A 16,463-nucleotide genomic window follows, 5' to 3' on the forward strand; every position below is an offset into this window, starting at 1 on the left:
ATATTGAAATGATACTTGAAAGTGTAAGTCAGTCTCTGATCATACCTGTGAATTAGAGCAATGAAGGGCTTTCTGCTTCTTGGGAAATTAAATAAGCAAGGATTCAAAAGAATGGAAGTGTATGAACATGCATGCAGGAACTGCTGGCCTTTTGTTCTTACAAATAAACCCAAATCTTCATGGTACTGAGTCAGATAAGCCTGCGTGACTCTCAGTAAAAACTGAGTCTGAACTCCTAGGTGAGGAGACGGTGTTCCTTGCCGCATTTGTATTGGGAATGGTTACTGTCTGGTGCCCAGAGAAGTTTGACAGTGTTGCAATTATGCAGGAACAAATTTTTAAATTGCTTAGCCCTCAGTGTTTTTTTGCTTTCACAGACAAGTTAGTAGACAGTTTGGACATATTTGGTTGGAAAGGCAGCTTGCTCTCACTTTTTAAAAAATGTAGTCAAAACAAAAGGGCACTTCACAAGCACTCTGTTGCCATAGGAGAGGCGTACCTAGAGTAGGGTTTGTTTGGGTCTGTGTGTGTATTTTCTCCTACCACTTAGGAGACTACTAGACTTTGAGGAGGCCTTGAGGTAAACTTAATTTCTGCAAAAGGTACTGTTTTGGAAATTTTAGTGCATCCTGGTTTCCTGGTTCAGTATAAGTATCTAGAGTTCTGTGGATTTTTATTTTGGCATTTGGTTCTCTGCTGAGCTGGAGGAGTGTGGACAAATGGTGCTCTTGACTGTGGGTCTTGATCTTCTGACTTAGCCTCAGACTTGAATAGCAGAGATGTTAGCTGTATTGTCTGCCTGTTTGACCAAGTCAGACAGGAGAGACTGGAAGAGTACTGGGAAAGAGCAGCAGGTGGGGAGAAAGGGATAGGGATAGATTTTCCTTTCAGAAGAGTGGAAAATACAGTTGTGTCTGAAAGAACCATCTGAAATAGTCTGCCAAGCACCTTTCATTGCTATTGTACTTGTGCGGCTTCAGAACAGTGAGCTGATAATTCATCCTGAAGCTACATGAGTAGTGCAAGTGCAAGGGAGGTAATGGCAGTATAGGCTTGGGGTGGGTGAAACCACCCTGTTTGGAAGCAGCAGTCTTAGATTTCCTTCTGCCGAGCATGACATTGGACCTTTAGACACACCAGTAGAGAAAGTGTGGTGCCTGCCCAGATTGTCGAAATTGGAAGGCTTGGGAGAAAAAAATAGTAGGTCTGCGTAGATAGGGACGTTGTAACAGTTGTGTTTAAAAAATAAATCTGTCCCTACTTCCTGGGGCCTTATTTGCAACTCCATCAGTCTGCACAGACCTTTGTGCTCGTGTAGATTGCTGTTAGGCTTCAGAAGGAAGGGAAAGGAATCACCTGAGGGTGTCTCACGGTGGAATTGGGGCTTTCTGCAGTACAGGCAGGCTGATGAATGAAACATGCATTGGAAATCTCAGGTGAAATTGTATTCTGTCCATCACCCCCCTTTCAGACTATTCTGTCTTCATTTAAAGAGGGACAGATGCTGTCTTCTGCATGTGGCAGTGGAAATGGACTGCAAAAATCCACTCTAATGTGCAAGTTGAAATCCTTGGCTGTACATCTGCTTCACCTTCTGAGGCAAAGGTGAAGTGCCTAGATCTTGTAGTTGCTAGATTACATGGGCTGCATGATTGAAATAGGAGGGTATATTTCTCCTGTGTTCTACAGAACAAGCTTCTAGCAGTGTTTCCTGTAGTCTTAAACACTGATCAGTCGACAGTGCTGGTTTGCATATGATTCAAATTTGAGTAAGGCTTCAGAGTTGCCTTCTTGGCTTTTCTTTAAAGACAAGACAATTCCAAGATCATACCTACTGTTAAAGTAAAAGGCTTCTACAATGTTTTTATTGGTTTTTTGGCACCCTTACTGTACTCTGAGAAAAATATTACAAATCCAATGAAAAAAGGCTGAAGAGAATTGGCTATTTAAGTTTTTCCTTGAATTAGCACTGAAAATGGCATCCTTCCAGAGAAAGTGTTGCAAGGGGAATAGCAGTAGGCATATTATGAACAAAGGAAGGAAATGTTGGCTCTGGAAAGCTGGTGGTAACTGGTTTTAATGTTTCAAATCAGTAGTAAGTAGTTACAAAACAAATGAGAGTTTACTGTTGAAACCTTTAAGATGAAACCTCAGTTTACTTTGGGCCATGCTAAACCTGATCAAAGCTTGGAGTGTGCAGCATGAACACCTTTGGCACATAATGCCGATTGGTTTAATAGCATTTGAACTGCAGTTGCACTTAATTGCATATTTGTGCTTTCCACCATTAGTAGCTCAAAACATGTTTGCGAAAACAAGCATGTTAAACACTGAAATTAATTAAACCCGGACTCTTAATTGCTCTATTCTGGCAATTTTTTCTTTTAACTCATTTAATAGCACATACTTGAAGAATTTGCCCAAGCTGAGTTTTTCTCAGAATGTGTATATTTGCCTTTACTTATTGTGAATTTCTGTTGCATAGAATTGTCCTTGGGATTTTTTTTTTCCAGTTAGCAGGCTTTAAAACAAGAAGCGAGGTCTTTGATATCAAACTTCTTTGCTTAGGAGATGTCACATTAAGCAGGTACAGAGGTGGCAGGGGCTAATTGAGTGTTATAGCTCAAGCTCTTTGTTTGACCAGTTTTCATTTGATCTTTAACTTGGGTTTTACCATGTAGAAAAGGAATTGATTAAAAAATTTGGCCATGTGAAGGTGTCATGTGAATTGTTCATTCAACGGCTCAGAGATATGAGGTACCAGATAAGGGGGAGGCTGAGATTGTGCAGTCAGTATCTTGTCTGTTATTTCTCTGCCAGTCAGCACTTGTACCAGCAGTTCATGTTTTAGCCTCTACTTTGCTAATAATCTTAAGAGCAATATTTTTGTTTTGGAAACAATTATTTGTAGAATTTATTTTTTATGTATGTTCTCAATTTTGTTGCCCATTAATTTTGGTAAAGTCTTGTTTGACTAGCCGCATTTTTAATCTTTGTGTCTCATGTGCTTGCCTAGCTGTTTGTTCCAGGAAAACAGTGATCTGTGCCTTGAGGTACTGTTCTGCTACATTTAAACTTCGCCTGGATGCTCCTGAGACCATATTGTCTGACTAGAAGTCTGCCTTTGTAGCTTGGATTTCTCCTAACTCTGGATTTTCTTTGAGTTGTAGAGGTTAAACTGATGTTGCAGTCTCACTTGTGACTTTCATTCTAAAGTGAGGGAGAAATGAAAAGCAGTGAAGCTTCCTGTGCCCCATGATATACTGGATTCTACTGGGAAATTTAGCATTGACTGTACACATCTTACTTGGATCTGTAGCATTTGTTAGATGGTGGAGTTTTTGTTTTGACTTGGGCTTTTTTTTCCCCCAGTTCATGTCTATCATTATAATTTTTAACAGCACTCTGCTGAATGTTTATGTGGCTTTTTAAATAAGAAAATTAGTGGGTTGAGTAGATGAGCCTTGTTAAGTGAGTATTTTATTCACAGTATCCAAAATGGCACAGTTGTGTATGGAGTTTGTCTGAAGTAATTTAATAGAAGTTAAGGAAATATGCTTCTGAAATACAGAAGATTACCTCTATCAGGTGCTGTCATCAGTCCTCCTAACTCATATTTATCTAATCTCATTGGAGAAGAGTTCCCTCTACTCCCAGTGAAGTAATGTAGAAGCAAATTTCACAGTTTCCTAAGTGACATAAGCAGCCTCCAACTTGCATTTGGTGTAAAATGTCCAGTCTGAGAGGATCAAAGATGAAACACTGAATTAATGATGTTCGGCACAGAAGCAGCACTGCTCTCCCTGGGTCATGGCAGTGTTAGCGATGGGGTATTGATAAGGTAGACATAGAGTTTCCAAATACAAGTGCCTTACTTTTGCCTCCCTGTTAAATGTGCTCTTTAGTTACTACTTAGCTGTGGATTGAGGCAGCACTGTGTTACTGTGTAGTTTCAGATGACATTTAAACATATCTTCTGTTGTAGTATATTTTAAAAGCTGTTTGGCTGAATGGAAACTGAGAGATGTTTTCTTTCAAGTTGATATACCTTAGAAATCTGTAGGCCACATGGAGGGGCTTTTTTTGTGAAGCAAAATGGGGAAGTATATGGGGCTGTTAATAGGTGGGAACATTGCTGAGGTTTTACTGTGGAAATGATCTTTGCAAGGTGGGAGATGTATAATTGGTCTGAGTATGTCTGTGAGAGGGACTGAAAGAGTTTAGCTTTGCCTGAATTCAGCCATATAATGTGAAAAAATCCACCTGTATTTATATCTGATGTCTTCCAATTTTTTCTCTCTCCATATCTGTTGTAGTTCCTTCAGAAACAGGTAACTTTTTTGGCAGTCACTCTATGTCTCTGCATCTTGCCTTTCATAATGCTTTTGTTACCATAATATATAACAGGAACGTAATATCTTTGCTCGCACATTTATGGCACTATAAAACATGCATGCATAACTTCACAGAATCATTTAGAGTATCTTGCAGTTAGTTGGTGACTTCTGTTTTCACCCTTGATTTTTACCTATTCTGAACAGTTGAAAATGCAACGATTGAAATTTTGCATCAGTGCGTAGGTAGTACAATGATACAATGACACCCTTTCAGAACAGTTTGTAAGTAACCCCAGAATGTGCCTGCTAAAGGCATTGCATTTAGTGATGCGCTAAAATATGATCTCACTTGAAAGTGTTAACCTCCAGCTGCGTAGGTACTGTCACAGCTTTGGTTGGCAGACTGTAACATCTCGCAAGGTGATTGATGCAGGTTTTTGCAATTTCACATGAGCCCTAACAGTGGTGTGCCTTGTTAGGTGTCTTTCTTTCATTTGGCTTTCTTTTCTTATTTTACTGATTCTTTTGTATTTGAAATGAATGTTTAGCTAATAAACTTTCTTATTTTTCATACATCTTCTATAACGTTTCATATAAGCTTATTAACAATGCTTAATCGCTTACTCATAGTTCCTTTGGTGTTTGTGTATGAGTTGAGCGAGCATTTCATGAGATAGTGCTGAATGTTATTAGATTAAGCACAGTTAACTTTTATGACAGATTATACCAATATATGTGCCGAACTTCACTGTGAAATTGTGTAAAACAGGAATAATAAGCTATATTAGCAGTCTGTCTTTAAAAAAATCTTCAGTAATTGTTTAAAAACTGTAGCATCAGTGGCCAACTTCCTATGTTGTGAATTCTTTTCATGATGGCTTTAAAGTTCGTTTTTCTTGGTAAGATTTCAGATCTTGCCAAAAGTTAATTTAAGCCACATTCTTCCATATCTGGCACTGCTTGGTGGTTTGATCTCATCTTTTCTAAAGTTCTGAAATGTTTGCTCCTTATTTTATCAGTAGAGTGATAATAGGAAATTCTAGGTTGAAGGCTTATTTATTTTAGGCTTATTTATTTATAAGCTTAAAACAAGCTTACTTTATTTTTTAAAGTTCCTTCTGTTTAAGTATGGTAACTCAGATCTAGTTGCTTACAAATATAAAAGCTTGGCTTCCTTGATGAATGGCTTTGTACCTTTTTTTTTTACAGCACTTTAATATTCTAGTATTATTCCTTCTTAAGTCTGGCTTGAAACCTGAACAAGTGAAAATAAAAGCTCATGTTCTTTATTGATTTCATACATGTTTTTATAATTTTTATAAACAATAGCAGACCCTTACTGCTTATTTATTTTCATATGTTGTTGAGAACAAGAGGTAGAGAGTTTCTGAATCTTGCTGTGTGATGTGGGTAAGCTGCTGCTTGAAAAAGCTTTTGCAGGAAAGAAGACACCTCCGTTCATGTCAGTGAACGGGTGCACCAACCTAATGGATAATTGAGTTACACTGCAAAGGGAGTAAAAGTGTGTGCATGCGTGCTGGTGTGTTGAGGAGTTGTGGAAATTGAAGAAACTCAGGTATTTGAAGGGAAACTTGTATTTTGCCCATTTAGGAAATGGGTTTGGGTTGCATTCACGCTTTTATTTTTATATTTCCATAAAGTTAGTATGCATTTGTGTGGGCTGTTTGGAAAAGCATATTGTACAAGTCTTGGGTTTTTTAGAGGAGTGGGGATCCTCAGGTAGTCCCTGTCCCACCCTGTCCTGCCCCCCCCAACCATACATGTAGCTTGTGTAAAATATTTTGAAATAACTGAAAGTAATTACTGCTATTCTTTGATATATTAGAAGTTAGTCTGTACTTTCATAGTTACTCTATGAAGTAGGCACCTTTCTACTGTAATCCTGTTGAATGCAGCAACTACATGAGAAGCTGAATGATGTTTAATGTGCCTGCAATTCAGCTATATTTGGTTGTTCCTCAGATAAACTAGTGTGTACATCTTCCTGTACTTAACCAAACTGATTTCACCCCCATCCCTCCCCACTCCATTGTAGATGCTTTTACTGATTCAGCCATCAGTGCTAAAGTAAATGGTGAACACAAGGAAAAGGATCTTGAACCATGGGATGGAGGAGAGACCACCGCTACTGAGGAGCTTGAGGCATTGGAGACAGATGTTGTAAGTAATGCTTTTTTATCATCTATGACAGTCTGTAGAAAATAAGCTATTCCTCTGGACATGCCTTGGAACAATTCCTTAATTTTAATCTAGTAATGAACTTCTGACTAAAATTGGTGGCCTACATTGTATAGATGTATGTTCAGTCTTTGCTAGCAGCTGCCACAGTACTTTTTTACAATTTGAATAAGAATAGCTGGATTTCAAATGCCACTTTTGGCAAATATTGACAAATGGCAGCTGCTGCGGTAACGGACATGTTTGCCTCATGGACTGGCTGAAAGAGGAGCTTTTATTAAGGACTCCAAATTCAGCAATACACTGAGGCGATTTATGTTTAATCAGAGCATTCCTGTCTGACTATCATTGCATTTGGAAATTATGGCGAAATTGTGCTTAGCTAACTGTCTCTGAGCTAAGATAAAGGAAATTGATGGAAGTCTGACCTGTGACTTAATAAGCACAGATACAATCTCAGTAGATTATGGATCGTTAGATGAAAAGTGTGGTCTCAAATGACGTTTCTTTATATATCATAGCAGTCAGCTTTTACTCAGTCATGCATTCTTTTTAGTAAGGTATTCAGACTGCAATATGTTAAAGAAAGAGGATAATGTTACTGATTAGAGGAGAACCTCGTCATGTTGCTGTGGAGCATATTAACTTTGGGTAGAACAGTTATCCTGTCAATTTTAGTGTACATATTGTACAGCTGAGATTTATTAGAATACTTAATACTGTCAGTGCTTTTATAAAACATTCAAAACATTTATCGTTGTGCTTGAGTGCTGTAATAGCAATTTTACTAAAGTGGGGAAGTTGTGCAGATCAACAGGGTCTTCTGCTTGTGGTGTATCTCTCAGATAATTGCATTAGTAGTGCATTTGAAAAGTTTCAGCACTTGCCACAGCAAGGGACACTTCTAATGTTCAGAAATGTCAGTTTGCACTTTTTGGAAAAGGCAGTCATGTATGTATTTCTTGCTAGCCAGTAATCTTCTAGTACAGAGTGGGCATGGTACTTAAAAACAAAGAAAGTCATAAAAACAATTCAAATACACACAACAAACAAAAAACTGGCTTTTGAAGGTAAAATCTATGCATCTGATGAACAAAGTTCCCTGAAATAAGTTGTGGCTTTAGTAACCTTGTTATCTGGACAGTAAATTCATAGGCCCAGGAAAAAGAGCAAAAGGTTTAACTTCTGCCATCAGCCCTTAATTTTAAGGGAATGTGTTTCCAGTGTCATTTTGAAAAACGAGCATCATTTTCTTCTAGTCTAATGGATGGGATCCCAATGACATGTTTCGTTACAATGAAGAAAATTATGGTGTAGTATCAACTTATGACAGCAGTTTATCTTCTTATACGTAAGTTCCGAAATATTTTGTTATTAGATTTGTATTTAATGTTCTCCCTGTTTTGGCAGACTTTATATTCTGAAGATAATTTTACATACTTTCTGAAGTTGTGGAATCAAATAACTGAAAAAGCAATGAATGAATAGTGCTTAAGAAACCTTGCCAGTGTTCTGTGAATAGTTAGATGTAGTAATCATTATATATTCCCTTAAATGGGCACAGTTCATTCCCATTGCAACATTTTCTGAATTCAGGCATGCAATAATGCTATTCGTTACAAAAACTTTTATGAATAGGGTGGAAAATACCAAATTGTGAAACTGTCTTTACGTAGCTGCTATACCTATAGTTTGTGTTTTAACCTAGCAGAACAGTTTGACTAAATCCTAATTTTATTGAGGCAATTGATCTGGTAGATATTGGAATGTTGAAATGTTGCTGATAACTAAGGGGGGGTTGTGTGCTGTGAATGACTTATATAGCAGACTTGTCCAGCTCTAAACTAAAGTTTTAGTTACAGTATAGTAACAACTTGAATATAGAAGTAGTATAAAGCCTGCTCTGGCTACTTTGGCAATGTGGACCTGTTCCCAATAGTCTGCAGCTATAATGTTAACTGCAACTGCAAAACAAATCAATTGCAGATGTTCAACAGCCATTGTGAAATGTCTTTAATGTTTTCCCACTCTTTTAACCCCCAAAGTGTAAGCTTATTTTTGAATGTCAAGGAATTGCAGTGAATATTTTGATTTTTGTGTATAGAATTGGAGCGCTTGTCTCTGGTTCAACAATTGGAGCACAGGTCTCTGGTTCAACAATTTTATTTTTACTATTTTGTTAAAATAGACCTGTAACATGGTGATAATCAAAGTGTCTTAATCGGCTTATATTTGAATCCTGGGGAAGCTGTTCTTTTGTATACTTCGCTGCTCTAAGTACTTTTTGTACTTTTGAACTTTAGTCTTCCATCTTTCTGCTTTATGGATATTAATGGAAACAGATTAAAAACATGAAGGTGGCTTTAAATTGCCAGAGACAAATTCTATTGTTTCCTAGTCAAGCAACTTGGCTTTGCGTATCAGTCTGCTAAACTGGGAAACTTTTCCTGATTCTCCAAGTATGTGATGAGCAGCAGTGTAGCTAAATGCTTATATGTGCAACTGAAGGATTGTAAAGGATTTATTGTCTGATTGTTTTCTCTCCCTAGAGCTAAGTGTTAGCAGGTATAATTTGTCAAACTGCATAAAGGTACAAGTTTGTGTTCTAGCAAGTGTACTGCATTAGTATGTTGATCAGCTGCTGTACATGCTTCTCTCATCACTGGGGTTCTGAACAATGTCATCTTGCCCATCCCCTTTGTTTCATCTTTATTGGTCTTTACCCTGTTAGAAAATGTAAAATCATTCTTTGCTTGTTTAGGTTGCCATCAGTGCTACTGCATACATACCTTCATTTTTTTTCAGTCACTTTAAATAAATGAGGATGTATTGGGTGTTTTCCTTTCTTGTGTGTATACTTAATGTAGGGTAAGCGAGGCCCATGACTTCAGGTTTGTATGCATTGTGTTCATGCATATCTTATTTGAGCCAAAGCTTTATGCTGAAGGGTAAGGTTTTTATTTAATATTCTTGCAGTTAACCATTGATAAGGCCAGTAGGTGTCTCAGCTGGCCAAAAATGTGTGTATGGGGAAAAATGTGTGATGCAGTAGCTGAGTGATGGCTTGGAATTTGGCAAAAGCCACTTGTTTTCCTAGTTCTGCCACCAACACCTGAGTAATCTTGCATATATTATTTCGTACTTGGCTTGTATCTCCACCTACTTTCTTTGTTCTTCTTTTTTATATTATTCAAAAATATGTGCAGTAGTGATTATATAACGCCCAGCATGGTGTGGTTCAAGCCTTAACTGTGTTCTGTATTTTTATGTAGTTTATTCTGAAGTAAGGTTGGATGAAACAACTTTTGGAACTCAAAATTAGAATCGGGGACAAAGCACAAAGTTGTTTTGTAAAACCTGATACTTTTAACAAAAATTAGAACAGGTAAAAACCCAAACCATGGGTGGACAGAAGGAAGTGCCAGGTATGATGTCCATCTCTAGTTATCTCTTCCAGTATTTCATTGCTCGCCTACTGAATTCTTACTTGGTGGCTTTCCTAAGGGAGCTGCATATGGGTTTTGCAATATGCTGTTACCTAATACAGATACAAGGAATGAATGGTTTTCAGGTCCTAGGACATGGCAAATGAGTCATGGGTTTCTGGTCCCATGCTCTAATGTATTGCATTCATCTTTTCTGCAGTTATTCATAACAGGAAGAGCTGAAATTCTATGGCTGGAATTATCAAAGGATTAAGCATGTAACTCTTGAATTTCAGTAGGATTGGGGACTCTTGTGTCTGTTGGGAATGTGTAAATAGCTAAAGAAATTAAAATTTGTTCTCTTATGGTAGGTTCCTATCTAAACAACAGACTAAGGCTTTTTATTACTAATGTGCTCAACCATGTCAAAAGTTGGAGCCTTTACATAGCTTTAGGGACTAGGGATTTTGCACGTCATATGGAAAAAGCTCTGCACCCTGACCTTGGCTCTCTAGGCAGGTAAATGACACAGAATTTGCACATAATACCAAACCAGTCCAGGAATACGGACATACTTATATTAAAAAAGACAGCAAGTCTGCTGGCTTAAAAGCGAAGTTTTTTTACTCTGACTTGGTTAGAATTAATGCTGTGTAATTTTTGTAGCTCCTTTGTGCTTTTGAATGCATTTCAGAGATTCTTTTCCTTTCCATTGTCTTTTAGGGTGCCATTAGAAAGAGATAATTCAGAAGAGTTTTTAAAACGGGAAGCCAGAGCAACTCAATTAGCAGAGGAAATTGAATCAAGTGCCCAATACAAAGCTCGGGTTGCCTTGGAAAATGATGAAAGAACAGAAGAAGAAAAATATACTGCTGTTCAGAGAAATGCTAATGAACGAGAAGGACATGGTGTGAACACTAGGTACTTCCATACACTATGAATAGTATTTTTATTTAAATGATGTACATATTTTGGTACAGTTGCAATTTACTCATTGAAACTGTGCTTTTTCAGCAGGGCTGATTAGGTTAGGAGCATTATGTAAACAATCGTGCTGGTTTTGGCACTCATGCTAACTTGTACACCTCTGCCTGGCCCTCTGTATTATCTCTGTAGTGAAACAGACTTCCCCATTCTGATATGTCACTGTGGTGAATTCATACCAAATTACAGGAAAGGGCAGTGGTTTTGGTATGTCATGGAGAATTTCAGGCGTTAGTACTAAATCATTCAGTGTCTGTGGGCTCATAGAAAGTGGACTGCGTGGTCAGTATCAAAAGCCAATTCATGAGGTGAATGTTAGGTCAACATCTGATAGTATTTAGAATTTTCCTTTAGCTTGATTTGAGAAAGATAGAAAATATCAGCAGAGTACTTGATCAGGTACTTTTCATGTCTTTCATTTCTGTCTTAACACTGATAGAAATTTGCTGTGTTTCAGAGAAAATAAATACATTCCACCTGGACAGAGGAATAGAGATGTCCTGTCCTGGGGAAGTGGAAGACAAAACTCACCAAGGATGGGCCAGTCTGGATCAGGCCCACCAATTTCAAGGTCTGGATCCCATACTTCAGAATTCAGTCCTAACTCTGGAGCAGATCAAAGAGTAGTTAACGGAGGCAAGTATCTGAAGTCTAAATGAATGTGCCTTATAAAATTGCAGTCAATTATCTAATTATGTTGAAACTGCGTATGGTGTGGTCTTAGGATATGTATTTTGTAAGTTAGGTTAGCATTCATCATTTAACACAGAGGTGGTGATTTTGATTTGGGTTTAACTTACTCATAATGAAACATGCATTTGACTGCACTGTATGTAGCTTTGTGGAGCAGAAATGTCACTTGTTTTCCTCTCAAACACCTTTGTCTTAGATGATGGTGCAGTATGCGTTTTTAAAGATTAAAAATTGCTTTATGTATTGCTACTGCTAAGCTCTGTGTGGAGGAGTAGCAATGCTGACACCTAGTGAAAGGGAGGTGGCAACCGAGGAAGTGTCACTCTTCAATTCGGTCTCCCATAAAAAAGAATAAAGCAGCTCGCTGACTTCACGATGATGGCGGGGGGGGAGAGAAATCATTGTTGGGAAAGTAAGAGAAGTGTTAGGGGAAAAGGAATCAAAAGCCTTCTCTCCAAATAGCTATTTGAGTATTTTCTGCTGTACATATGGGTAATATTTATAAACAGACATCACTGGGCACTGTATAGCAGGAATTTGTGTTTCATAAGCCAAACACGATTTTTTGAGATGGATTTCAGCAGTAGCCTATCCTTGAGGCATTATTTTTATAAGTTAAAAATGCTATTACGTGAGGTTGCTGTGAATAAATGAAAAATACATAATATTCAAGTGCCTCTATCTGGAGAGGAAGTCTGAGAAACATCTAAAGGTAAGTGAGACTTCCTTTTTAAATACAGAGTCAGCTGTATAAAGGATGTACAACTGACTCTTGCCCAAACAATGGTAACCTTGAAGTTTGTTCATAGTATTTGTGGTTTCTGTCATCCTATTACTCTGCTGAATGAACTTGTTATACGTAAAATATTCAGAATGGCTTGTGAATTCAATTTCTTTGTTTTGGAAACAATGAACCCTATATCCTAGATTAAAATACTACATTAATACTTCAGATAACTGATAAAGGCATAAATGTCAGGATTCAGACACTGAACACCGCTGTTTTTTGTAAAGATACAGTTCCTACAATTGATATTGCTCATCATTTGGTTTGAAAATAGCAGTTTGTATAGTCAATACTATATGTGAACCACTGTTTGAGAACCTCTGGTAGCTATTTAAGGACCTTGTCAAGAGTGATGCATACTGTAGAACATATATATGATAGGCTAACAGATCAAACTTTACTGTCTATTCCTTAGTAGTATTTGTAGATCCTAATTAACCCTTTGGGGAGTTTGTGACATTCAGATGTTAAATTTGACCTGAAGTGGAGGAAATAACCTTGCAGAGGCTATTTTATTGGTGGCAGAAATAAACTAATCTATCCCCAAAGGGTTAAACATGAAAAATCATTTTGTCATATTTTACTTTTTTTTTTCTGTTGACCTTTTTCCCCATAATTTTTCTTTAGTTTTTATACTTTCCTTCATATCATTTGTTCTGTCAGGTGTTCCCTGGCCATCGCCTTGCCCATCTCCTTCCTCTCGCCCACCTTCTCGCTACCAGTCAGGTCCCAACTCTCTTCCACCTCGGGCAGCCACCCCTACACGGCCGCCCTCCAGGCCCCCCTCGCGGCCCTCCAGGCCCCCGTCTCACCCCTCTGCTCATGGTTCTCCAGCTCCTGTCTCTACTATGCCTAAACGCATGTCTTCAGAAGGTACAATACCACGATTTGTTCATGTTTTTGTTTGTCTTTGTTTAACTCCTTTGTGAGTTTAATTACAAAATTGTTTTTCCTCTTCATTACTTAACCTATAATTTGTGTTTAACTTTAGTTTATCAGACTATTTCTATTAACCTTTTTATTTGAAGAACTTTACAAAAACAAAATAAAGCTGTGAAATTTCCCAAGTTGGTATGAAATAAACTCAGCTTTGTAAACGCTGCTCAGTGTCTTAACTTAACCAACAGCAACATGCAGGACCTGATAACTTTAGAGGGCATTTTTAGGAACGTAAATTTGGATGAAGTATCAAATATTTTAATGCAGTTGTTCCACAAAAAGCCATTTCAAATTTAACTAAATAATTGAATTACCTTTTGTAAAAAAACCAACAATAGTACTAACAAAAATGCTGTATTCAGAGAAGTGCACTGTGGAATGGGATAGGATAAGCTGCTTCAAAGGTGAATCTGTAGAGGACTTAGATCTGTTTGCATTGAGGCAGAACAGTAAGTTGGCTCCCTAGCAGTCATAATATGCAGAGAAAGGCTAACCCATGAGTCTTTGGTAACTGTATGCAGAAGTATCTGAACTAAATTTGTTTGTCCTCCGAGGGTACAGTAAGGAACACATTTTAAAATTTTTATTTTATTTTGTTTAAGTGCACTTAAAAACAAGCCTGCACAATATGGTCTAGCAAGCCTGGAAAAACGCAAACCAGTTATACTAAACTCACTGGAAGCTTGCAGTCTCTGCTGTAGCTGGCTTCACTGGAGCCATGGGAGAGGGAACAGTCATCATCCTGCTAATTGAATCAGTAACACTGTTCTGCAGCTTGCCTGATAAATGCTCAAGATGCTCCATAACCAGAAAGTGGATGGTAGTAGGCATTTCTGTATGGGATGCTACTGTCAATTTATCAATGTGAGCTTTTTTATTTAGTAAGATACTGAGACTCCACATGCAAATTCAGTTATTTTTTAGCTCTTGCGATTGATTTATCAGGCATGCAGTGAACTGCCGCTTACTGCAACATTTAGTTTCTAGTACTAGAAGAGGATTGCTGGGAAGTGTGTATTTTTTAAAATACTTGCCTGTAGATAATTTGGATTGAAGTATGCTTTACATTCATGGTTAAAATAGAGGCTGACATTTAAAGATTTATGTAACCAGAAGAGATACTTGATATTCTAGAACTTGATCTGAAACCAGAAAGCCATTATCTGAACTTTTCTCTATTATTGACCTATATTAAAAATGAATTGTAGTCAGTCAGATTGTCTTCTGTTCATGCACAGTTTTTCCTTTTGAAGTATCAACATTTGAGTCTGATCTTGTAAAGAAAATGTTTGTTAGGATGTAGAAACTGTATTGGTGCTTAGACTTGAGTATAACTATTCTGTGGCAGCTGTATAAGCTGTTCAGAATTACCGTATTCACTTATGACTTTAGCTTCTGGCGTTAAACATGCATGACTTGAACCTTGGGATAACAATAACTTGTTTAGTTGCAATTTTGCTGACTTGTAAATGAATTGTGACCTGCTGCAGGCAATTTAGCCTTGGTGCAGAATGCTCTGCTGAAATTCCCCAAGAGCATTGGTCAGCCAGTGGCGACTACTCTGTAGATAAATGTTTGGTATCACTGACCACCTGACAAAAGCGATGGAAATTTTTTCTTTTCTGGAAAATGTTTGATAGCCTGGAACTGTGCTTATCCAGAGGGAGCTGGGCCACTAACCTTTTTGGCTTGTCTTGCAGTAAGCAATATTGGATACTTGGATTCAAATATTTTAAATCCAGGACTTGCATACCTGTTTCAATTCTGATAAAGCTTCTAAATATCAATGAACGTGAGCTGTCATAGCAAGGTGATGAGTGTGTTGGTAGTCTGGCTGGACCAATGGCTTGGCCTTTTTAGTCTCGTGGATCCCTGGTTCTAGTCGATGTCAGTGTAAACTGCTTGACTTTATTACTGCATTATCGAGAGTTATTAGATTAAATCCAGTTTTAAAAAGAGATGGTATGTTTGGGTACTCTTAGTGATGGACGTTAAGTACTTATTGTGTGGGGTTGTCTTCTTTTTCTCAGGGCCTCCACGGATGTCTCCTAAGGCACAACGGCACCCTCGAGGTCACAGAGTCTCTACTGGTAGGGGTACAATTTCAAGTGGCTTAGAATTTGTATCTCATAATGCACCAGGGGAAGCATCTACTACTGCAGTGGCACGAGGCAGCCCTTCAGGTGGGACGTGGTCATCAGTTGTCAGTGGGGGTAGGTAAAGCTTGGCTTATTGCAGATGGCTTGCCAGGGGTACTTTAGAGTGTGAATGCTAAGCAGAATACTGCGTTTCTAGACAATTCAGGCTCTGAATAAACACTGGTCTGCTAACTTAGCTTGCTTAGATGAAGTGGGAGAAGGATGTTCCCAGATAGCTTAGTAAAATAGTTGGTGCGCTGGTCCTTCAAGTGCAATATTGTCCTAACTGCAGAGAGGTTGTCAGGTGCTGTATGAAGAGAAAGGAAGGAAAAATGTGGGAATTAGTTGTTGAAAGAAGTAATTTTCAGGAAGGTTATTGAAGGAGACAAGAAATACGTTCCATTGCATCACTGAATTTGGTTGATAGCAGTGTAACTGGGTTGTGGTTTACAAATGAAGGTGTTTGGATAGAGGAAGGTTGGTGTTAGAAGATGAAATGATATTCAGGTTAAGTTGGATATATTTTTCCTCTAAAAATTATGTAGGTTTTAAGTGGTCATTTTGTGTTTGTCTAAGTAATGTAGTAGCAGATATAGTCAGTGTCTCTCTTGAATCAGTTAACATCTTTTATTAATATTTGACTTAAATTTAAAGCTCAGTCTTGTGACACAGGCCCTAGTTTCGAGCTTTTGTAGTTGAGGCCGTGTTCTAGTGAGTTGTCAGCAGCTGGGCACTTTCTTGAATCAAAGGGCAAGTGAGCGAGAGTTTGAAGTCTGATACTTTTTAGCAGTGCTAGAATTCTAGAGGAGGGTAGTGGGAATGCATTTTTCAGAAAGAAGGTATGAATTAGACCCCCATAGACCTGTTGCCTTGTGGAAAAGATTTAAATAAACTCTTCTGTTCTGGCATTATCTCTGATTCATCTTCCCTCCCCACCCCCCACTTTATATGTTATTAACAT

General features: G+C 38.0%; 1 protein-coding gene across 12 annotated transcripts in view; it reads left to right on the forward strand.

Annotated features, from left to right (window-relative positions):
- The window catches only part of ATXN2 (ataxin 2), a 53,097-nt gene that overhangs the window by 11,753 nt on the left and 24,881 nt on the right, over positions 1-16,463 (forward strand). For 7 of the 12 annotated variants that reach the window (XM_069794652.1, XM_069794643.1, XM_069794644.1 and 4 more), the window contains exons 6-11: positions 6,394-6,518; positions 7,796-7,887; positions 10,685-10,882; positions 11,403-11,581; positions 13,089-13,298; positions 15,395-15,577. In XM_069794652.1, the coding sequence (XP_069650753.1) occupies positions 6,394-6,518; positions 7,796-7,887; positions 10,685-10,882; positions 11,403-11,581; positions 13,089-13,298; positions 15,395-15,577 (987 nt within the window). The remainder of the gene's footprint in view (positions 1-6,393; positions 6,519-7,795; positions 7,888-10,684; positions 10,883-11,402; positions 11,582-13,088; positions 13,299-15,394; positions 15,578-16,463) is intronic. The other 5 variants (XM_069794647.1, XM_069794651.1, XM_069794653.1 and 2 more) reach the window with 5 other exon arrangements.

The sequence above is a fragment of the Haliaeetus albicilla genome, chromosome 10 (assembly GCF_947461875.1).
Source record: "Haliaeetus albicilla chromosome 10, bHalAlb1.1, whole genome shotgun sequence".
Classification (NCBI taxonomy): Eukaryota; Metazoa; Chordata; class Aves; order Accipitriformes; family Accipitridae; genus Haliaeetus; species Haliaeetus albicilla.